This window comes from Homalodisca vitripennis, chromosome 7 (genome assembly GCF_021130785.1).
Source record: "Homalodisca vitripennis isolate AUS2020 chromosome 7, UT_GWSS_2.1, whole genome shotgun sequence".
Lineage (NCBI taxonomy): Eukaryota > Metazoa > Arthropoda > Insecta > Hemiptera > Cicadellidae > Homalodisca > Homalodisca vitripennis.
In genome coordinates, this window is record NC_060213.1 from 29,684,260 (window position 1) to 29,710,062 (window position 25,803).

At 37.4% G+C, this 25,803-nt stretch overlaps 1 protein-coding gene across 4 annotated transcripts in view; it reads right to left on the reverse strand.

Annotated features, from left to right (window-relative positions):
• LOC124365788 (myosin heavy chain, striated muscle-like) overlaps nucleotides 1–20,841 on the reverse strand; it is a 654,015-nt gene extending 633,174 nt beyond the window's left edge. The window contains exons 1-2 of one of the 4 annotated variants that reach the window (XM_046821808.1): nucleotides 20,645–20,841; nucleotides 10,555–10,646 (exon numbers count right to left, since the gene is read on the reverse strand). In XM_046821808.1, coding sequence (XP_046677764.1) covers nucleotides 10,555–10,646; nucleotides 20,645–20,749 — 197 coding nt within the window. In that variant the 5' untranslated portion in view covers nucleotides 20,750–20,841. Of the gene's footprint in view, nucleotides 1–10,554; nucleotides 10,647–14,768; nucleotides 14,872–20,644 lie in introns of those variants that run through there. The other 3 variants (XM_046821805.1, XM_046821806.1, XM_046821807.1) reach the window with 3 other exon arrangements.
• Between the last annotated feature and the right edge of the window lie 4,962 nt (nucleotides 20,842–25,803).

A 25,803-nucleotide genomic window follows, 5' to 3' on the forward strand; every position in this document is an offset into this window, starting at 1 on the left:
GATAGCCCCACCTCCAGCGGCTACAGAGCGAAAATGCGTGATGCGTGACGTTCCGTGACGCGAAATGAAAGTTTTTCATCTGCTTAAAACATACATCCGTATCCCACCAAAAGAAGTAGTCACATCAACAAGGAGCGACAGTAATCTCTCACTAGCACCATAGCACGCCTGGATAGCCACTGGACTGAACGACGAAACGCACTGACATCACAGTGGATTTAATAGTCCCGCCCCTAGTGGCTACAAAGCGAACATGCGAAATGCGTGACGTTCCGTGACGTGGAATGAACGATTTCCCCCGTGCAAAACATACATACGTATTCCGCCAAAAGAAGTAGTTATTTCAACAACGAGCAACAGTAACCTCTCACTTGCACTATAGCACGTCTGGATAGCCACTGGACTAAACGGAGAAACGCACTGACATAAAAATGGCCGCGGTAGTACCTCCCTAGCGGCTACAGAGCGATCATGCTGCTTGATGCGTGACGTTCCGTGACGCGAAACGAAACATTTTTCCCCGTGAAACACATTAATTCGTAGGCCACCAAAAGAATAGTACTTCAATAATAACAGGTTTTCTCTATATCAACAACATTAGCGGGGCCCCTCGTAGCGGGCGGTAGGGCAGCACTAGACGAGTACTCCTCAACTGTAACTCAGTGTAATTGTTATTCGAGCCGGACGGCCCGGCGCGGCGCACTGCTGTCCGATGAGTGATTCTTCTGTTTGTCTATCGCTATCGGACCTCGGATTGATGTCTTTGACCGTGTCATTAACTTCTCTTCTCTCCCACCCTCGGCCGACAGTCCGCACATATCAATACATATTAAACCGCGGCCTACTATACTGGGGATTATCATACTCCCCAGCGCCGTGGCGTGGATTCTGCTGATCATTGCCTGTTTCACTTATCGCCCGACTGTCATCCCTTACTCAAAGATTGTTTTTACCCTTACTCTGCTGTGTCACTCCATGAATGTGTTTTACTCCACTGTCGTGGAGTAAAATGTACTTTTGATTTCAGAAGGGTAGTGGAAAGAGAATTTCAGAACGTATATTATTCCCCCCTTCACCAGGAATCTGCATTTGATAAATATTTATTTGTCTTGGATTCGGTTGCACCAAAATTACTATTCGAAAAACATGGATCCTAGATTGCAATTGCATGGGAAAAAACTGTATCACCCCATGAACCCTCAAATTTAGGACCTCTGAAATCCCTTTCCTACATAAATATAATGGAGTACACCATAACTCTCTAAGTGTAACAGGATTTAAGCCACCTCTCAAAAGCATTTTTATCTACGTGGTTTTAACATCCAATGAGATTTTACTTTTTACATCGATCAAATATAAATTCCAAACCGAGTTTTTTAATGACTATTGTGAACCCGAATCGTGACACTGTATACCTGTCAATGTATTCAAAAACTCTTGATACACACTAATTAAATAATTTAAATTATGTAGTTAGGCACATCTATTGATTTTTTAGGACCAACAGATCACAAATGCAAGCAAAGTTTCAAAAAATTGGCGTTTTTACATTGGTGTAAGATTATCGCCAAAAAACTGTGAATAAACAGATTTGCAGATGAGCAGAGTGTATTGGTAAATTAATCATATGACCAGTACAGTAAATGACCATGTTCGATAGGTTGGTTGCATAATATCAAGATGGGACATTAACTTAACCTGCAATGCCGTTATATTCTGTTGGGTCCTTCTATTAAACTCTGTTATTAATACCGGTTTATTATAACGGAAATCATGAGTCCGATAAAATAAATACATCAATATAAGGAATACTCTAAAGAAAAACAAAAATACTGACACTACAACGAGTGTTTGTGAGATGGATAGCCCAGATAGAATTTCAATACTTCGTACGAAACTATTATTATAAGCACTCCCTAAGAAGGCTACGCTTGGAAATTATCATAAATCACTCATAATAGCGATAATAATTGTAATTTTACGATTCGTATTTGTTGGGTTTGTTATTAAGATTGTCTTTCGCTTATGTATTAATTGAGTTATTAGAGATTTAATGCATTAATGTTTTCCACTACATATTTTTCACTTCCGTGGGTGTTTGGAATCTAAGGTTCTTTTTTAGAAGTTACTGATGAGAAGAATACGATAATTAAAAAAAAAAAAAAACAAAAGAATTGTTATTTACATCGGTCATATTATATTGACTGTTTGTCTTTATATAATCTGCATCCTTGTTAAAATTAAATAATACTTTTTAGCCTAAAGACTGGCTATTTGAAAGCTTACGAAAATTGTTTTATAAAGCAGTCGCAAAAGGAAAATTATATACTTTTATTGATTGAAAGTACATTTTAATGTCCACTAAATTTACAATATTATCAATACGAACAAAAAATCAGTGTTGTTAAAAATAAACACCGACTATAAAAAAAATTACGTTATATTTTGATTCTTGAGTTTTCTCTCTTACACTGCATTTTGTAAATTATGACTTCAAATTTTAAAAGTCTACAGCGTTTAGTTTGATAAAAAAGTAGATTAATTCTTTAGCACTGAACAATGTTGAAATATATGATAAAATAGAATAAAATTTAAAACTAACTGTAAAGATAAAAAACTAATAAATTATAAAAGAATTATGTAGAAAAATATGGTTTGTAATTCATAATTTTGGAATGGATTTCATCTTTCACTAATGGTATAAAAATATCACTGAAATATACGGAAGGTTGGGAAATACAATTATTATCTTTTAAAACTGTCATACATGCACTTTCCATTTTATTTCTTTTAGTCCAGGAAGATTCTTTAAACACTACACTAGATGATTCAAAATTTATATGATGATTTTCTTTTACTGCATGTTCAACTATCTTATTAAAATTATTTGGTCTTTACAGTTAGTTTAAAATTTTATTCTATTTTATCATATGTTTTTTTTATATTTTACACATAGGTTTTTTCTGTAAATAATGTTGAAATAAAGGAAAACCCCTTATTTTGTACAGACTGAAAAAAATTAAATATAGAAAAAGTAATCAGTAATTTGCATGTTAACATCCTTAAAATTATAATACTTTATACTTAACTTAGTTTTGGATACAAGACATATTTGAAACTGTGGGTAAAATGTAATGGAAATTAAAAAAAAAAACAAAAAAACATGTAACTGTTAACTACTGAGCTTTTAGCTAATTTTAATTCCATGAAGTGGCAAGCACCATCATCGAACTCGATGTATCCTACACTGAAATGAAGCTTCACTCAAAATTTCAATAGTTCAGTTGGTTTTCTAGATATCGTGCGAGTACATACAGGCAAGGAAAAATAAATTAAATTTTCGAGTTCCTCGAGTGATAAACTTTGCTAACGTTCAGCCAGTAACACTGGTGACAATAAAACAGCAAAAAAGTTAGTTGTGAACAATTTGGTGCTCAGGACAAAGGAAGGGTTAGATATTTTAAATACTCCAAATGAACTCCTCAGGTGTTGCCAGTGGCGCAGATGATTTGTCTAATGTAAAATATTCGCTAACGCTCAGCCACATGCCATGGAGTGACACGAACCATTGATACAATATCAAGTCTATAGGTCAATCCTTTCTTCAGAGTCGTGCGGTAATACATACAGAAATTAAATCCTTCAACCCCTCGAGTGATAGGCTTTGCTAACGCTCAGCCAATAACACTACTGCAAGAAATCTGCACAAAATTTACTTCCTGAAATATTGATGCTCAGAGCGTAAGAGGATTAGACAATTAAAATTTGAACCGCTCCAAATGAACTCCTCGGGTGTTACCGTTCGCTTAGATGAAATTTTTCTATCTGAAAAATATTCACTAACGTCCAAGCCAAATGCCTATGGAGTGATATGAACCATTAACGAATTCAGTGTTCTTCATATAGAAATGAAGGGTCATGCACAATATTAAGTCTATAAGCCAGTTCCTTCTTGGGGTATCGTATGGGACTACATACAGAAATGACATTTTTCAACCCCACGAATGATAGGCTTTGCTAACGCTCAGCCAATAACACTGCTGACAAGAAAAATCCACAAAAAATAAACTTAAAAAAAACTTGGTGTTCAGAGCGTAAGAGGATTAGACAATTATAATTTGTACCGTTCCAAATAAACTTCTCGGGTGTTGCCGGTAGCTCTGATGATTTGTTCAATCTAAAAATATTCATTCTCAACCCCTCCAGCGATAAGCTTTGCTAACGTTCAGCCAATAACACTACTGGTACGAAATCTGCACAACATTTACTTCCTGAAAAACCTGATGCTCAGAGTGTAAGAGGATTAGACATTTAAAGTTTGAACCGTTCCAAATGAACTCCCCTGGTGTTGCCGGTCGCGCAGATGATTTGTCATGACAAATGACCGGCTGCAGAGGGTGACGGGCCGGACGGTGGCCGGTAGTAGCGGAACTGTCCCGCCTACCTCTCGCACTCACTACCGCCATTATCTCGCAGTGTGACTGATATTAATTGCACATTAATTTGATTTTAATAGCTCCGACCTCGTCCCGGCTCGAGTGCTTTCAGCCGCGGTCGACGCTCTGTCAAACGCTTCGTTTGTGTTGTGAAACTCGCCAGCGGTGCAGCCTCTCGATTGGGAAAGTCCCTATTGTACGGTTTTCATATACGGCTTTGTATCTTGGCGTACTCGAATCCAGTAGTGAAATTGTGTCTGGATCTAAGACCTGCTGGACATTAACGACGGCATCTTCACCCAATGTGCTTCAGCATAGATCTTTGATTCAAATTCTTGACAATGCTGACAACAAGCGTTGCTCCAATTATCTTACAAGGAAGGAATACGTTACACCACTTGTCGAGCATGAGGCTTTGGTAAGGCTGCATAATAAATTTCGGTAGATGCTCTGTAAAATGCTTCGTTTCAGTTGTGAAATTCACCAGTGGTGCACCCTATCGATTAGGAAAGATCCTATTGTATGGATTTCTGGTACGTCTTTGGTCTAAGAGCTACAGAAACCATCAAGAATGGCATCTCCACCAACATGCTTCAGCACGAAGTCTTGAATTCAACTTTTTGACAAACTAATATACTGTTCCAATTATTGAAAAAAGTAGGAATACGCCACACACAAGTCGCGCATCAGGCTTCGCGGAGGTAGCATGAACAATTACAAGTCTATAGCGCATTTCATTCTTGACATGTCTCGTGAAAAGAATTTTTTACGTATACCCGGCGGGCAAAAGAGAATTTGTGTCAGCCTACAATCACGCTCAGTTAAACTCCGTGGTTGGGGCTTCACCATCAAGAATCTGATTCTTGTCCATGAAGAAAATGTTCCTGCAAAATGTAAAGTCCATAGGTGAAATCTTTCTCGAAATATCTTTCAACAAGATATATATCCACATTTCTTTCATTAAATTATGATTCATAGCAGTGTTTAAATAATATCCGGTAAGCTAAGGCACTACAATGCAACGACGCTCTGATGAAAAATTTTGGCACTGATTTTTAACCTTGATTTTCCACTCTACAATTAGTCTGAAAATTCCACTTCTGCAGTCTTTAAAATCTCAGGAACCTAATGTAAGGGCGATTTTTATAGATAAAATATCATGGTGTCTTCCAATTTTAAGTCAATTTACTGCCATTAGTATGCTTGCTTCAGTTCGAGAGAGTTGGAGGAGTAATTTAAGTTTTAAGTTTCAATGCTTACGCTTTGTTAACTTAAAACACGGACCTTGATATTCAAACGCTGGAAATGTTAATTCACTAACAAAACGTACTTAGGTATATACTCGTACAATTAAAATTATTATTGACTCCTTTCGTAAGTCACCTTTTGTTGATTTACGAAAGGAGCCAATCCAATCAAACAACAATAATTGGTGTATTTTTAAGAACCACGAAGCGCGCCCAACAGTCAATTCTATGACTAGTAGACAAGGACACAAGTTGTGCAGCGCAGAACGAAGAGACAAAAGAGAGCGGACTCTACTGACAGCGGGGCTGACAATGATGGGTGGTTCGTAGCGACTAACGAGGTTCAGCACCGCGCCTGCGCGTTGCTCGCGCCTGCGCAGCAGAGCTGTGGCTGATGATGATGAGCTATCGGACAGGTGGGATCGGACGCTGAGCAGAGCATGCGCACGTTCACGCTGCCCGGACCGGACCGGACCAAATTAAAAAAGGGGAGGCACCGACAGGGTCAATCTATTTGTGGTCGATAATTAAATATCCGGCAAAGAGATCGTGTACGGCTAACGGCCGAAGCGTGGTTTCTACCCGGCGAGTCTGTGTGTCGGCTCGCGGACTTTGGTAATGGACCAACTCAGTAGTAAGATACCTACCTGCTCTGCTGACATTCAGAGGTCAGAGCGTAGCTCTACTAATTTACCTATAGATAACTAACTACTCGATCGGGAATTCTTAACCCCAAAGGACGTTAATTTGTTGTTATCATTTTAAATTGAATTGAATCCTAGTATAACGTTTATGCAAACACAGTGAAAAAAATAAATCGACCGACATTTTTAAGACAGCGATTGTGCGATCTGCTGGACCTCCTCGAGGGCCTCTTAAATATAGAGTATAAAAAGCTCTTTAAAATGGTCTTTTAAATAATGTAAAGCTATTTTTATCTCTAATAGACTGAGTGAGAGGATTAAATTATTTTAGGGCAAGGCAGAAGAGTGAGTTATTAAATTGAGATAGTCTGAATTTATTAACAGGGAAAGCTATTCAGCTATTGACCGGACTTATGAGACTCCGCTTTTAACATGGGGCTAATGTTTAAAATTATATACAGAATCTTGTATCAATTACGTATTTGTTTCACTTCATAAACTATGATTTTAGTGTCTTAGAACTTATAAATAGTTACAAATGCAATTACCTGGTAACAATTGCTTATGATGTATATTCAGTATAAATTGTCAAATAATAAACCTATTTATTAGGTACCTACTTAATTTTTTAAGATTTGGAAAAAGTGTAAAAGTTTAGCAAAGTATTTTTAAAGTGTTGTTAACAGTCTTCTAACTGAATATTTATATAGTTATACTACACAGTTAATAATGATTTTTCAAGGGAGATTACAGTTACGATATTATTCAGTGTCCTTAACGATATTGTAGTATCACTTAATTAGGACATAGCCTCTGCATTGAGAAAAGGATACTTTCAAAGAAGAAACAGTCATGAACATTGAGAAATTATAATTCACAAGTCGTACAGAAACTCAATCCAAAGAGAAGTATTGATGTCAATGAGGAAACGTCACAATCCTCTGAGGAAAGTAATCAAATTAATAGAAATTAAACACCTCATAATCCGCCAACGTTTATTCTCAGAGATTTTGATGATAGGGAATACAAAGGTGTTCAAAATGTGTGAGAGATCAAGAATATAACAGTTGCCCGTAGAAAAGTATTTGGTAATTGAATATGTCAAGTTGATTGCTGTTGATACTTGAGGTTAGAATAGAATAATGAACAATTATTAGAGGAAAAATTGAAAATTATGACCTTTTGAAGTATTTATCAGGAAGAGAGCTTGATGACCTTATTATGTACAGACCACATGCTGTGAGGCAGTACAGTTAAGATATCAGGTGGATAGGAGCATAAAATAGAACATAAATTGCGATGTTAGCAATAAGTAAATGCCTTTTTAGAATGGGAGGGGGAGGCGCTGAATTGACGTTGTTTTAATTTGAAAATTTTAAGTAATTGAGAGACAATTATTACCGCCAGTCAATACCTCATACTGCCTGACCGATCTTCTACCAGATTTGGTTTATATTATCAGAATACTAGGCAGTCTTATGAGGTGGATATTACATTACAAGATCTAGTATATGAAGGAGTAATAAGAGAAGAAACAGATTTGAAAGTCAAAAATGAAGTAATGCCGTAGAATGTAGAAGAGAATATTGAACGTTTTTGGCCCTTTAGACGGTGGTTAGGCATGCTGAACAATGATATAACATTGGAACAGGAAACATGCAATAGGAAAGGTATTTAGCTAGAAAAAAAAGCATCGAGTCATTATAGGCGGGTAGTGATGGAAATAAGGAAACACATTTAGTGAACAGTGTAAAGAAAGTGTGTGGTGTTTCACATGTGAACTGTTTTGAACGGATTTTCAAAAATTATAACCTGAATTTAATGGAGTTTGAAAATTTTATCAGACAGGGGTAAGAGTGAAGATGGTGAAAACTTTCTCAACACCGGCAGAAGGAAGAAGAAAATACGATGTTAGACAGATATTCCTAGATGAGTTGTAATAAATGTGTATGGCTACGTGGTAGAGAAACGATCTAGACGAAGATGGAAAATGATTTGTACTATTGGGAGTGACGGAAGAAAAAGAGACCCATCATGGAAATTCTGAAAGCGATGGCTCACGGGGTTCTAATAGAGTGCAATGGAGAACCATTATACAAAGACACAAAGAGATTTAAGAACCGGAATGACCATAAAAAGAGTTGGAAGATATAAGCATGACTTTACCGTAGAAGCTCTAAAAGATGTAGGGTAGGAAAGCATCAGATTTTGATGGCATGAGTGGTTGTGAGAAGGCTGTTGAAAGTACAATGTACGCTGTTGGAACTAATTTAGTAGGGCTTTCTGAAAGAAGCAAAACAAGGTTCCCAGGTTAATAAGAAATTATAGACCTTTAAACCTACAGTCATAAAGAAGGGGGCAAGGCTTGACAAAGAAAAGAAAATGAGAATGACACCAAAAAGATTCATGGATATTTCAGGAAAACAAGTACTTAACTGAAAGAGAGATATTTAGAAAACTGTATAAATTAAAACGTGGTGGGGTGTTGTTGGACATTCTAGGAGGATTTTATTCTGTGTGGTGGCTGCAAGTATTATGAGTAGTCTGTAATGGCACTGGTTTGGGAACTGATTTGATTTTTAAGGTTGTTTTATAGACATAAAAACATTTACATAGCGAGAACTTATGCAAATAATTTACTCCAAGGAGTTATTGTAGCAAAGGCCTGCACTAGAATGAAAGTACAGCAAAGCCTTAGATGCGGTAATAATATGGTTCAACCTGTAAATTCGCAACAAATAAACTTGGTTGGTGTAATAAACGAGTTGGTGTTAATACTTCTTTAGAGATCTTTGACCAGTAGTGTCCTGGCTAGTAGGAACGCTTTATCTCCTTTTTATTTGAATTAACGTTCACTTTACATTCTGTCCATCATGATTGACCTGTTGATCTACTGATTAGATGGACAATTTGTTATAGGTCTTAAAAAGAAATCCCCGATCTCTAGGTTACTGATATTCAGGTAGTGAGTGGAGATTTTGTGATAAGTGGTCTAGACACCACGAGAGTGGCCAAGTAATGAGCCTTGTTCTGTCTCAGAAATACTGGTTTAAAAATAACGACATAGTTTATCTTTGTGCACAATGGTTTCCCACAAAATCTGGTATTTTCAGGGCGCAGAGTTCTTCATATTCTAAATACCTTACATGTTAGCTACTTAGAATAATTATGATTAGGACTTTTCGATACCGATAATGTGAGCAAACGTGGAATTAGATGAAATGGAGGCTACAACATAAAAAGATGAGATGACGTAATTGACGTTGATACGGCTGTCTTGTTATTCTTCCTACAAGTAGTACAGCACTGAGACAGAAATTCCCAATCTACAATCATGAAAAGGCACACTGTCGTAGACCGAAGGGAAAAACAATGGTTCCAGCAACGATACTTGTGGTAGTCCATAGTAAAAAAGACAAGGCTGAGTTATTAGTCGTTCTAAAGCTCTTAACAGACGTATTGGGGGTGTCCATTGCGAGATGGCTTAGATGAGTAACAGTCCTACAACTGAAATGAGAGATGCTCTCTTCTACTACAATCGTCAGTTTTGACGAAAGAGGGCCGGCTCTAGTACTGAACCCTATGGTAGTCCCGATAGCATTTTAACGAAAGAGGACCGGCTCTAATACTGAACCTTACGGTAGTCCCGATGAAATTTTAAAGAAAGAGGACCGGCTCTAATACTGAATCCTACGGTAGTCCCGATGACATTTTAACGAAAGAGGCCCGGCTCCAGTACCGAACCCTACGGTAGTCCCGACGACATGAGACAAGACCGAGGCTATTAGTCGGTCCATAACCCGTACAGAGCTGGGACGGACATTCCGAGGTGTTCCAGATGAACGATAGGCCAGGCCCGGCCGCAATCCCCACGCCCAACTTTTCGTCCTCCCACCTCATTTATCGACGGCCCTCTAATGACCGGCCCTCGGCGCTCCATCTCGTTCTCGTTGTCATTTTGACTAATTGTCCACGGCTCTCTCCACGGCCGGCACTATTTGTAACGGCAGGTTCTGTTTTTCTTTCACCCTTTTTGTTTCAATATCATCGCCTTGTACTTGATGACACCTCGAGGTATGGCCTACTCTCATTTGTTCGCTGTTAAATAACCGCGCTGGCCGGGTGGCGGTGTTTATCAGACTCGATTCTCTCTGGTACACATTAAATATACTTTCAATATCTCGGGAGTCTTAGGGTACCAGATATAAATGATACTCAAAAGCTTACCTTTTTATAAAAGTGGTAATGAGACTGACAAAAGCTGGTGGGTACGCTGAGAGACTAGGCGCTGAGTCGTCAGTTCGAGACGTGTCACTCATCTGGAATAGAAGTTAATTATTACAATATGAAACTATTAAAGTGTCGATAGAGATAAAAATTCGAATCTATTATCTCGCAATGTATTAGATTTTAATAAATATAATACTTTTAGTTTTCTTACATTTACCTCACTTTTGCTTTACTTACTATTACTCAACGTTTACTCTACAGTTATTCAACTGTTACTTTACTTATTTTTACTTTAACTACTTCTACTGTACTGTTACTTCTACACCGATTACAACAAAGGATCTCCTAACAAAAAACCAACATCGTCTGAAAAATGATGTTAAGATACAACCGTTTTTATATTTTTAGTTTATACGTACATAACGTGCCACGGGCGTCAAGTAAAAATAAGGTAGGAGTACGCTACACCATAAGTCGCGTAACAGGCTTTGCTAAGATTGCTTTCAACATTTCATGGTTATAGCTCATTTTTTTGCAATATATATCTTAATACATCACACATTAAAATGGCATACGATTGTACTCATATTGTTCACGAATTATTTATTCTGCAACTTTCCGTTGCCATCATTCCTACCCATAAAACTAACGTAAAAATGTTCGCTAACGCTCAGCCAAAATCCCATATCGTTCTCCTCGATTATGCTTTGAGGTTTCATTATAATACTTAGTGGAAGTTATAATTCCATTCGATAGCTATTCCACTGTGAATGACAATATGTCGGAATGTACACACTGTAGGTCAGTCGATAAACTGTTATTTTAAGTGTAAAATATTAAAAAAAAAAAAAATAAAAATTTCACTACATTTCAATATAATAATTACATTTATTATATTGCATATACAAATGTTTGAAGTGACTACTTCTTTTGCTAGGCTATGGATGTACGAATATGTTTTGCACCTGGGAAAATTTTCGTTTCTCGTCACGAAATACAGCGTCACACTTGTTCGCTCTGTAGCCGATAGGGGTGGAACTATCGTGGCCATTGTGATGTCAGGCTGGGCATTTCTCTGTTCAGTGGCTATCCAGGCGTGCTAATGAGATGTTACTGTCGCTCCTTATTGAAGTGACTACTTCTTTTGGCGAGCTATGGATTGGTTTGATATATACGGACTAGTAATTTATTTACAATGAATCCAACGTAAAATTGATTAACTTACTGCATCAATTACTAATATCAGTATTTAGAGCTCATCGTATTCTAAATAATTTCAGCGCGGTTAATATTAATTCCTATTCCAGTTAACTAATACTTTTGTCCTGACGAGATTTAAAAAAGGAGTAAAATAAATTGATTAGATCTTTTGTAGCTAAGAAAACCGTTGTATAATTTATTTCATGGAAGAAAATTGTCTTTTTTTACTATAATTGTGACCTTTACTCAACTAGATTGGGCCTTACCTTAAATTCACTTAAAGAATAAATTACGTAAAAACAGATTTAAATACAAAGTTTTCTGAAGAAACGTCAAACCATTAATTGACTTTTCAAAAGATAAATTAAATTTAACAATGTCAAACGATAAAAACATAAGTACAACAAGATATGGAAAAACAATAGATGCTGTGTGTACTAGATATTGAGAAAGGTTTTGTTCCAGAATTTGTATTTCTTATTCAGTTATTATAAACTCATAATTGAATTTTTTTAAGTTTAATGACAATGAAAGTGATATATTTATTTCGGAAATACGAGATTGTAGTGAAAATAATACTGGCCAAATTGTAGAAACTAATACAAAAGATGTATAAGAAAATGTATAAATATACATTGCTTTAATATTTAGAACTCAGTGATCATTGTAATATACGAAATGAAAAAGATATGGCAGAAATACGTATAAAATTAATAAAAAATATAAAAATGTTTTATGTTAAAGAATTGAGTGTCTCATATCATTTAAAAATGTAAAAATAACCATTTAATAATTTACAACGTACTTTTTCAAGATATTTATTCACAGCCCGTTATAAGAAGTACTCACTTCTGTCGGTCAGTCCCGTGACTGCATTTCCATTTTTTTTAAAGTACGGTACAATAAAAATATATTCACTTTTGAATACGAGTTCGCAAGGTTACTATTTATTCCCCTCATTATTCCTCCGTACATTACTGCAATATATCAAATAGTACTCATAAATTATAATCAATTTACTATACGACATTTCCGTTCTTTTGGTTGTGGAAGTTGGACATTTAGTTTCGAATATTAGTGAAACCTCGCCCTTGTAACTTTATTAATAGTTGTGCAGCTCAGTCCGACCACAATTGTTTACACCTTTGGATCAGCGGTGTCCAAGAAAAATCCGTCTCGCGGTTAAGGTGGAACGACCGGGCAACGAGTAGATGTGTTAAGGAGTAAGGTCTTGTCTCAAGCATTCTAATTCGTTCAACAATCCTCGGGGGGGGGGGGGGGGAAGATATTTATTTTTGCGTGGGAAAGATTAGTAGTAACGCATCGCATGATGTACCTAGCCATTTGCTATTGTATGCAGTCCAGAGGACATTTCACAATCTCCTGGATACATCTGCACGTAATTGTTGGATGTATACAACCTGGACATGCGGTAGCGGTTTTGGATATTTTAGCCCAAATCCAATCTCAGATTTTATGAAATCTGTGCACGGCTGAATCGAAAGCAGGAAGTTGTTCATGGGTACTAAGGAAGAGAAGCTCCTTAGTATGTGAGATTGGTGTTAGGCTGATCAGTAGGCTTTCTATAGAGATCAAATACATGACTGGCAACAAAAATCAAACCTCTATCGAATCACATTTTGGAGACAAATGGGGTTTATTTCATGATAAGTTTATGATGAGCCGATGTAATTCAAAATTAGTTGTAGGAGATTTTTGACACAATAAAGAGTTATTTAAGGAAACAGGCTTTATCTGGACATTTTCCATCTCATTCAGTGATCCAAAACATCAATAACACTACGTTTCGCTATTTGCAATCTGATCTCTTCTTCAGGTAAATAACTAACCAAGTTAAAATAAACAAATCATACCAGAGCGTTGGAGTGACACTTATAAGTCAGGAATAAGAACCACAATGTTGTGTGTCAACTTCACTAAGTTTGAAACATGCACTAAAACACAACACTAATTGTTAAAACTGAACTACAGAATGCAGGTCACATTAGGTCTGCATCCGCCGACCAACCACCTACGACTGACTGTTTCCAGTTCTTCACCTGAAGAAGAGTTCAGATTGCAATCTCGAAACGTAGTGTTACTGATTTTTTGTATCACTGAACGATGGCAAATCCTGAAAAGTCCCGTTTTTTAGACAGTCCTTCCATCGTTAAAAACAAACGTCAAACAAAGGAAAGAGTTATTATTATTTATAAGCCTTGATGTATTTTAATCGTGCCTTATTCACTTGGATATTTTGCAAGAGATTCTACAGTGCAAGAGGCGGCCATTCAAGGTGGTGTCACTACTACCCACGTGCCAAGCCTTGCTTAATTCATCAAATCGCAGGAAGTGACTTTGCTTCTTGACCGGTGATGGACGGATGGATCTCGGCCAAGCACGACCCTCCAGAACCACCCCGCACAGACGGAGGTGGGTGGACGTCCTCTCCACGGCCAGGAAAGGGGCGGTACAGACCTTGGGCCCGGCGGAGTCCCAACTATGATAATTTTTCATTAATGTGCACAGAAATGGTCTCCGCCCCTGGGCGTATCTCGTCACTCCGAAGGTTGAAAGCCGCTCTGGTCGACAGTTTCATTAATTTGTTTGCACCACTGCGATGTAATGATTTGATATTAACTGGTTTTAAAATGGCTTAATAGCCGCTGTAATGATTCACCCCAATAGCCAAAACAAATGGAGCCAAAATGGAGAACAAATGAATAGATGTTTGACCAATTTGCGACACATACTTTAATGTGTCAATGATGCGGTGAGCAGGGCCGTCATAAGGCAACAATGTGTGTGGGAGCGTCTGCTTGTCGGCCCCCTCCCTTCTTGATTTAATCTATACTATTATATTATAACAACCAAATGGTGTCTGTATGTGTGTTCTCGTTCATGTAAAAACTGATTTACTGATTGCACTGAAATTTCACATGGACATTCTTAAGGTATCTTTAACATATATACTGTATATATATATATATATATACTTATTTCAAAAATACCTCCTGGTTATGTCCCACAGGCCTCAAAAGTTCCGATGAATCCCATCTTGGTGTCTTAGGTTTCATTACATAAAACATATAATTAATCAAAAGAGCATGTAAACAACTGTTCTGTGTAAACATTTGTTATGACAGAGCAACCATATGTTTAATTAATGTAACCTCTATTTTCAATTTCTTTACATGTATAGTACTTCAAGCATAGAGTAAGCTTGATAATAACAACGCTTCTTATTTTAACATGTTCTGCAATAGCTGTTGAGCGAATATATATTCGAGTATATAAAAATATATTCTTAACTGCACCTTTTATCAAGTAGCCTATTAATGTGTCAGTAATGTAATGCCGATATCAAGCACATACTAGTTACTATATAACTTTTACTGTACATTTAAAGACCGTTTTAAAACCCAACTTGGTTGTCTTGCAACATAAGTAGGCTTCTCAGACCTGTGTATGTATATAAATATATTTTCTTGATCGGGAAACATGGCAAAATTAACTGTGGCACAAGTACTAAGATCGAAGTAAATTACAATGGCCCTAAATACACACTTTTGACATTTTCTTGATCGGTGGTAACAAGGCAAACTCAGTATTGGCGTCGGAAATATAATTCACTAGAACCAGAAGTGATCATGCAGGTCTAAATCCTACGAAGATGCGGGTAACTGCTAGTTTTATATAATGTTTAATACATTCGTTTAATTTAAGAACGAAGACACACCAATTGCTGTAGTCGTCAGTCAGATCAACACATATTGAAATTCAGTTCCAAAATGTCTGTAATTTTCTGCACTGGTACTAATAATAGAGTTTGGTTTGGATAAATATTAAAGTTATGAAGTAATTTAGGGCTGACTTCTGCTCAAATTTTAGATTTTACAGCTAGTTTTAGCAGGCTTAAAAAGGTTTTAGCTTTTCTCCTTCTGCTTTGACATCTAAAAAGTTTGAAACAAATTCCATTCAAGTTCAGATTATTATAATTTTAAGTAATATAAAAAATAATAACTTTTGGTCGCAAAGGATTATGGCTTAAAAACAGGACTTCATTTCATAAAACGACTTTCAACTGCGAGCTCTTACGACCTTAACAATATGTGGAAACCAGAAATAAACTGCATACACCACAGTATACAATAAAAACCATTATCGTTGCACTCTTTCAGAGCTAAATATCATGTTGTATGTCATACATATTAATTATAAGAGTATATTCTCAAACTCAGTCTCAGACTATTGCGCAATGACAGTGACACTCTTACGTCATATCTACCTATACATAAGGGCATCCATAATAAATACTGTAACTTCAACACTCACTGTTGTCATTACAAAAACGCATTAGTAAAAAATAAAATTTGAAATAAACTATAAAAATTGTATTTTGCAGTTAAGCATTTCTAGAATTTTTTAACAAAAATTAATTATACAGTTTCTTCTATATTTGTTCCTTTTAGAGGTGTAACGTGTATGCCTTAGGTTGACCCTAGTGGTGTGTGATTTACTTTTAAGTAATCATTACATTCTGAGATATTACGACTTGAAAGGAGTATATTATTAAGGAAGTCCTGAATTAGCAAATAAATGATGATGATTTTATAAACGTGGGATATCCCAGAAATTCCCACGTACATTCCTTACGTACAATTCTAAATGTAGCAATATATCTCAAAACGGACTCCTCATTCACATTTTGTGCTATTCTTTGACTACATGAAGATGTAAATGTAATTCTAAATGGCGAACTTATGGAAACAGTCTTAGAGTCTATGCGTTAAATTCCTTTGCTAACAACAAAATCAAGTCGTGGATGATTAATCTAGGAGCAATTTAGTTGGACTTGGGATACAAAATCAGCCTATTGCAATTTTGTCATCACGGTAACACTTACTGAACATGAATCCCAGAGCCCAAAACCACCTTTGTTCAAAATGTTAGTTATGTGCTGAATATGCTATATACCGCGGCTTGTGGAAACAATAACAGTCCCAAGAAAGTCACAGTTGAAACAATTGCTCTATCTTGGCGAAGTACGTAGACCAGATTAGTTCACAATTTCGTTTCAACATGGTGGCTGTTCAAACTTTAAAAACGTTCATAGCTCCATTATTTATGAACCTAGAAAGAAATAAAGAGAATTCTGAAATGCTTGTAAAATGTCCTAAAACTTGTTTATAAACAATGTTATTGCATCTGGAACAGTTTTCGAGATATTGAGTAAATATAAATTGCATGAGAATGAATTATTAATATTTCTGTTGTCTCAAAATCTTAGCCAGCAGAACTGCTTCCCAGTAGAATCAAGCAATGTTGTAAAGACACCTAACACTCAGCTCTACGTGCTGCCGTGGGTGTAAAGTTATACCCCTGCTATCGGACCCTACAGGTGACAAGGTGTCGAGACCGAAGTGGACCGGCCGAGCATCGTGCCAAACGCGGAGAGAGGACACATCTGCCGGGCGACCCGTCCCCGCCTGTCCGCGGTCGCACGTGGAGGCGCCGCGTGTAAACATGTCGCCGATATGACATGCCCTGACATGCCGTGACACGTCTTGCGTCATCGCCGCAGAGACAACACTGGGGCTTTTACAGTGCGATACTGGATAGCCGGCCAGTGAACAAATCACCCGTCTTTGGCTGGCATTCCTGTCAATCACTGCTGTCGGTGGCGTCTCCTAAGAGCCATCTCACTATCTTGTAGATCACTGTGAGATGTCTCAGTGTGTTCAGTGCGATAGTGGATAGCCAGGCAGTGAACAAATCGCCCGTCTTTGGCTGGCATTCCTGTCAATCACCACTGACGGTGGCGTCTTCTAAGAGTCATCTTACTATCTCCAAGGAGTCTGTTCAGTGCGATAGTGGATAGACGGGCAGTGAACAAATCGCCCGTCTTTGGCTGGCATTCCTGTCAATCACCACTGACGGTGGCGTCTCCTAAGAGTCATCTCACTATCTCCAAGGAGTCTGTTCAGTGCGATAGTGGATAGACGGGCAGTGAACAAATCGCCCGTCTTTGGCTGGCATTCCTGTCAATCACCACTGTCGGTGGCGTCTCCTCAGAGCCATCTCACTATCTCCAAGGAGTCTGTTCTGTGCGATAGTGGATAGCCAGGCAGTGAACAAATCGCCCGTCTTTGGCTGGCATTCCTGTCAATCACCACTGTCGGTGGCGTCTCCTCAGAGCCATCTCACTATCTCCAAGGAGTCTGTTCAGTGCGATAGTGGATAGACGGGCAGTGAACAAATCGCCCGTCTTTGGCTGGCATTCCTGTCAATCACCACTGTCGGTGGCGTCTCCTCAGAGCCATCTCACTATCTCCAAGGAGTCTGTTCTGTGCGATAGTGGATAGCCAGGCAGTGAACAAATCACCCGTCTTTGGCTGGCATTCCTGTCAATCACCACTGTCGGTGGCGTCTCCTCAGAGCCATCTCACTATCTCCGAGATAAGTGTGAGATGTCTCAGTGTGTTCAGTGCGATACTGGATAGCTGGACAGTGAACAAATTGCCCGTCTTTGTCTGGCATTCCTGTCAATCTCCTCAGAGCCATCTCACTATCTCCAAGATGGTTGTGAGATGTGATTCCTGATAATTATGAAACTCAATCAGGTTAGCTCATTAAGTGCTCAGAAAAGTAGGTAAATGCAGTTATTTTCGTGTTTACTCAAATATTGTTGCCATGAGTTTTGACTTATTTTCCTAAATTCCGTTCATGTCAGATTGAAAGAAATTAAATAATTTACGATATAATATTCCACATTTAATATTTATGAACTACAAAGTTTACCGTTATTTGTTATGCAAAACCAAACCAAATCAAATAGTTTATTTTGTGAAAACATCACAAAATGTATAGTCAAAGTAGTATTTGATAATTTACAATTTTTAACATTCACACCACATCGAAACCCCAGTCAAACGTACCCTTCTTACTCATACCACATTAATTCCTGCCAATTTTCTCACTTCCAGTGCCGATTGTCAGTATATTGACTGTGCAGTCATCTTGTCGTATGCCATAAACTCGTCAGCACTGTAAAATGCTTGGGACGCCAAAAAGCATTTCAAGCGTGCTTTTAACGCTTTTGGCGTCGAGGCATTTTTAATGATTAAGACAACTTGTTGACAAAACGAACCCATGTCTGTGAGTAACCACAGTCCTGTATGTGTTAGTTCGGCAAATATCTCTCTGGCCTTTTGTTTCATACGTATGTACTTGTATGCCTCCTAAATAAATACTACACGAGTAAGTATCATCTAAAGAAAATATGAATCGTGCGCAAAATTTATCACCCGAGAATTTAATGCGTGTAATAAAAATTTAAACAGTGTATTCTACTTTTACTCCTGGAAGATTGATTAATTAACTAAGTGTTTTCCAAAATGCTGTTAAGTTTAACCGTGTGGAGATGCTGTCACAGATCTAAGCAATGGTGAATTATATTGGGACAGAGATGCTGCATCTTTTCAAAATATCAAAAAAATAGTAAAATCTAAGAGAATGTAATTTATTTAGGGTGGCTGCTCCTTTGATGGATGACCGCTGAGTGATCCTGTATCCTGTGTTTGGAAAAAGGCCCCCTTGCCCCCCCCCCCCCAGTGATTTGTGCTGGTTCGAAAGTCACCTTCAAGCCGTTGGTCCCCAGGTTAAGAGGGCCCCCTTTATGATAAAAAAACAGTCCTCTACCTGTACCCTTACTTTCATAATAGAAAAAACCATTTAATACCCAATTAAATAATATTATATGCAGTTATGAAAATGGACTTAATCAATCAAAGCACCGAAACGAGATTCTTTCTAACAAATCACCAAACTAAATTCACCACATGTGTTACTATGTTAGATGTAAAAAAATAAAAGACTTTTTAAATTTTTTTAAACGGTTTTTAATTTTTGTTGAATTGATGTTATCCGTAAGAGCAATGTATAAATGTCCGCTAAAGCTCAGTAAAAACGTGTAGAAAGACAGGCATCTTCATCGATCAGGATGTTTCATATATAGAAATGAAGTATAGAGGACATATGTTTTCGAGATATTTTGCAGATGGACAGACTGACAGAATTACATTTTTGCAGCTCTTAAGTGATAGGTTTTGGTAACGGCCAATTACAGTTTCAACATTCAACTTAAAGATGCTGAGTCTCTTTTCTTAACAACTATAGTATATCTGTCTCCTTCAAAACATCCTTACAATATTTGATTTGTACTTTTATTAGTTCTTTGGTCTCCCAAATCAATACGCTTCCATTGAGCAAGGGTGCCAATATACCAAGTTTCAAGTCATTGATATCGAGGGCTGTCGTATAATATGTAGTAAAATAAAAATACAACTCTGTATAAGTGTGTTCTAATAATTATCCAATTAACTTTTTACATAATACTGGGGGAATCTTCAACCGTGAACCTAAAAACAAACAATAAGCTTGAAGTTTATTTATTGCTTGTCATATGTATTCATGTTCTTATTTATTACAGGATGTTTTATTTATTGCTTGTTATTTACAATTAACTCTTAATTAAACATGTTTATTTAGTTATATCTATATCCTTATTTATTCCATAATTGTCAGCTAATTGTGGATTTATAACTTCTATCTCTTTTACAAAGTATTTATTCCTGTTACAGTCGGAAATATCCCACATTGTTCTTAGACATTTACAGAGTGATAATACAAATTTCCTGACATATTTTAATTTGGATTTAATTACTGTATTGCGTATTATTTGTCAGTTACATAATGATATAACATTGGAAATAAATTAAATGAAATATTTTTGAACTGTAGTTTTTGAAGGAACGAGTGTATTACAACTTCATTTCAATAGTCTCTACTTTCATTGATTTATTTTAGTGTTTCCAACTAATATTACCGGCAAACTCCAAGAGCAAGGTCGACATCGCAACGTCTCACACGCCTGGAGGTGGGAGCGGCGCTGCGGGGAGGGGCGGCGTTGGACGCTGGACCGCGTGGACATGGCGGGACGCCAGCGACGCTAGTCAGGTAGCGCCGCGACGGCCGACCACCCGCAGGTGGCGCCTCAGCCATATGTCCCAGCGTCTAAACAGACGGCGCCACTACTAAACACTGCTCTTCTTGTTTACCCTAGCCGGCGACTCCGATACCGAATTATCGCCCCGCTTTAACGGCTTGCTGACCGAGCCGCGCGACAGGAATAGCCGCGTCCGTCCGTCAGTCACACGTCGTTTGATCGCGTCCGTAATCACGTCTGGCCCGGCCCTATTCGTAAGCAGGGTCGTTCGATAAGACCTTAGAAAATCCAAGAGTTTACCCACGTAGAATTGAAACAATATTTCGTTCGTAAGCAGCACAATATTTCACAAAATCCAATATTCCAAATTCCAAAAAATTCAAAATTCCAAAATTTCAAAATTTTGGCTCTATCCATCGCGTAGTTTCGTTGCTATTGATGATTGAAGTTATCTACGTTTAGTTTGTTTCCAATAACGGAGTTTCCAGAGGTGATAAACATTTTTATTTGAACCGTTTAACGCCGAAAGCAATCACATTCGAGTTGTATGCAGTTTATGGAACAACTGCTTTTGTGTTTGCGACAGTTTACAGTTGAGTAAACGAGTTCAAACGAGGCCGTTCATATACAAATGTGGAACATCGATCGGGACGACCAGTAGCAGTGTCTACTCTAGAATGATTGAAAACACTGGGAATGATTTTGAATGATCGAAGAATTTAAGTGCGCGAAATAGTTGAGGCTACAGGGATATCACTAGGTGCAGTCGCATCGATTTTGCATGAAAAATTGTTAGTCAAATAAATTTCCGCACGTTTGCTAACCTAGGGCAATAAGAACGATGAGGTTTCGTTGCCAAATTGTTTTAATTGAAGTTCGAAACATTGCAACATCTACTGCATTCGCCAAATTTGGCTCCCAGTGACTTTGTCCTGTTTCAGAATTTGGAAAAAAATGGCTTGGCGAACGACGCTTCACTCAAACGAGGAGCTTGCTGAGCAAATTAATGCTTATTTTTAACTACATCCAAAATCGTACTTTTGGACGGCTTAAAAAATTTGGAAAAAGATTAGAAAAATTGTATTGAGCTGAAAAGAGATTATGTTTTTCTATCTTTATCTAAGAACTTATTGAACGTCCCTGTAAGGAGGGTCAACAGTGGAATATTGTTGCATAATAGCTGACAGGTAGTTTGTATTGCGGTTAGATGAAAGTCACTTTTAATCCTACAATCGACATCATTGGATATTCCATAAGATGATTAAAATACTTTAAGAATGATATTATCTTTTGTATGGTAGTAATTACAAGGTAGTAAGTAGTGCACCACCCCATTACTACCTTGTCGCACTTCGCTGAGGCTCAATGAAACGTTTTCAAGTCTACAGCTCGTTTAATTATTGACAGATGGAACGACAGACAATCGTACAGAATAGAAATTGATACATTCCCCCGCATACTAAAGAGAAATTATGTCGGCCTATTGAGTGATAGGCTTCAACGACGCTCAGCCAAATTCCATCATTGGACACGCACCGGAATATAACTCATGTAGAAATAAAGTCTTTCTCGAGATATTTTGCCACATGATATTTTTCATCTTTTCAGTAAATTAGACGTCTTATCAGTGTTTAAATGATAAATGTGTCTACATCCTCCTTGACTGATAGCCAAAATCTTTTTCTCGAAATATCCCATGGAGAATTTAGGCTTCGCCACCGCTCTGCCAAACCCCACCGAGGACTTGCACCATCATAGAACTCGATCTTGAGTATATAGAAATGAAGCTTCATATAAATTAAAGTGTATACCTCAATTAGCTTCTGAGATACAGACAGACAAGCGAAATTGAATTAGCTCACTAAGTGGTAGGCTTCGACAATATAGGCTCAGATAATCAAAACGTAGATAGTTATAATAGAAACGCAAATAATTTTAAGCTTAAACAAACTTCATTAAGAGAATGTAGGAATTACATTTAGTTTATTGTACTCAAAGTTTAAATAGGTAAATGAAGCTAGGTTCACTTTAAGATTTCTTTTTTTAACATATATTGTGTATTGTGTTCTCGGTAATAAATACTGTTAGGATAGGAAATATAAATTTTTTTAATTTCGCTCATAGTCCGTGATAAAATACTCGTTCGAACACTGTATGCTCAAATAACTATGATAATATTGGGAATACTCGTACGTATGGTAAAAATATCGTGCAGGCATGCCTTCGGGAGTTCAGGAGTAGTGAATTTGCCTTGCATCTATTTCTTGGAGGTGGCCTTGTATTGTCGATAAAAATGTGAGTTGACACAAGCCAGTGACGTCTTTAGACAGAATACGAGAGGAAGGGAAAACTTGAGGATTCAGCCTCACAGAACGATGGCTTATGCACATCTTCCATCTCAGGTTATTGGCAAAGACTCCCGGAGTGCATGAAAAAATTGGCGACTAAGAAACGTTTCCAAGCTCGGCTAAGACATTTTTTAGCATCGAATGTAGTTTATACTGTTGATGAGTTCATGAAAAATCGATAGGATCAATAATTTGCTTGTTACCTCTGTTGCCAAAATAAATTAAATTTAAATGTTACCGATTGTAGAAAAGGGTGACATAATAAATTTAATTTGAGCCAAAATGAATGTTTGATTATTTTTATAAATATGCGTAGTAGTATTATATATAAAAATTAGATGACTTGTTCATATGCAATGAAAATAATTTCAGTTTGAAATTTACTTTGAGTACCATGGGGTATCTTTAGTCGGAAATCTATAAACATAAAAGTAAAAGTAAAATAAAGACGCCTTATTTTACCAGGAGAAGTTAGGGCTAAGAAGCCCTCTTTAACCACAACCTGCGGGCAGGCGGACTGCTTGAAAGGACAGGATCACTCAGCGGTCACTCATCCAAGCAGCAGCCACGCTCGACGTTGCTTGACTCTGTTATCTTGCGATAACCACCGTAACCACTGCGCCATTGGCAAACTCTGGAAGCACCGGTGAAATCAGTGATGGTCATGTGAGAAATTTGATATTGCATTGAACTGAACTGGTGGTTCTGGGCATTTCTCACAAAAAGTAAAACCACCAGTACAAGTATAAACCTAGCCCAGTTTACTCGGCATTCATCCGACAATCGGTTGGGTAGAAACCGAGACCGAAGACAGGGAGAAGACAAGAACGATTTTGTCGCCCAGCCAACGAGGAAGTATTCAGTGACCAGTGACAGCACTTGTCAGTGACGCCAATGTGACACACTTGACACGCCAATGTGACACACTTGACACCATTGACACTTGACACATGGCACATCGCCGCTGCCAGCGTGTGTCAACCACTTCCTGCTCACTCTTTCTGCACTCCATCTGACCAGCCGGTTACTTTGCTAATAAAGTCAACACTTTGCGTTTTCCATTGAGTCAGCAGCCTTTTAAAGTTCTATGATAAGAATGACATTACAATTACAATTGATAGTCATTACTTTGAAAAACCTACAGAAATCAACTGTAAAATTTAATTGACTAAATTAATTACTAGTGAAAGCTATTCAAATTCAGATTCTTTATTGAACATATTCTTGGAAAATGGAACAAAAACCATACGATTTTTCTTGTTATAAAAGTATGTGAAGTGGGTATAATTTATTTAGTTGTGCGCTGGACTACTTGCACAGGTTAGGATCTTGCTGAGATCCAGTAGATGGATTTGTCTATGAGCCAGTGTTGTAGAGATGTTTAAAGCTTCTTGGAGTTTTGTATTTTTTTGCTCTGTACGAAGTTCATTTGAAAATCTTTCACCAGCATATCCAGGCTCTCTCTCACTTGTCCTGTGAGTTGGTAGGTTGAAGGTGTTTCGTCCGTGGATGTCCTTGTTTCTTGGCAAGTTAAAATTTGAGCCATGCAGAATCACTTCCAGGCTATATAGAGAATCCACTGGTGAGGTTAAAATTCTTAAAAACCTTTCGACAGTTGTCACGTGTCTTCAAATTGGCCGTAATCCTAACAGCTTTTTTTGAAAGATAATAATCCGTATATCTTCCTCTACACCATAATAATCCGAGGATAACGCGCTCTATAGCACAAGTAATTTGTATAATGTACTATAACAAACTCTAGTACTATACTATTATTAGGTTAAAACTATAGTATTAACAGTTAGGGGTTGCGACTGGGCCCAGGTAGTTCACACGCACACACACTAGTACACAATATAGATAATTGCTTCCCCTATACGTTTCTAAAGTGATTAGGATTGTATGGACTGTAAACATCATAATAAGAAACATTATACAATGAGCAAGAAGTATGCTCATATACTCGTATACCATAGCAGCATTTATAAAAAGTAGCGGATAAAAATCGTACATAGCTTTAGACTACATATTTCCATATGGAATAGGAAATCTTATTCCAGTCACGTTAAATTAACAGAAGAATAGTCCAAAATTCGTAGAAAAAGATTGCCACCTAGTTGGCGGAGCGTTAGTGAAGCAGATTATGGTGCATATAAACTCATGAGAATTGGCCAAGCGCGAGCGAATATTTTTACATTAGTGTTACGTGGTACCATGATAGTAATGAGAAAATAGTATTAAATAAATTCATAAAAAAGATGAGTATAATAATATGAAATTTTAAAAGTCGGTCGCAAGGCATGATTACAGTCGACTCTCGATAACTCGAATTTCAATGGAACGGCTGTTTTCTTCGAGTTACGTATAGTTCGACTTAAGAATAGTACGAGTTATAGAGGTAATATTTCTTTAAATTCGACTTACAGAGGTAAACAAAATAAAATTCGAGTTATAGAGATACAGCATTTGTACTTACTGTCACACTGCAATGTATGTCTACAGTTCATACGTACATACAATTCGTAATGTATTTAAAGACTTCGACTTATCTACAGTACTGAACTTAGCGTTATAAAGGTAATTTTTCTATCACTTCGAGTTATTGAGGTAAAATTCGGGTGCAAAATTAATTCGAGTTACGCATGGTTTTTTTCGACTTAGGCAGGTTTTCTCATGGGAACGGAAACAAAT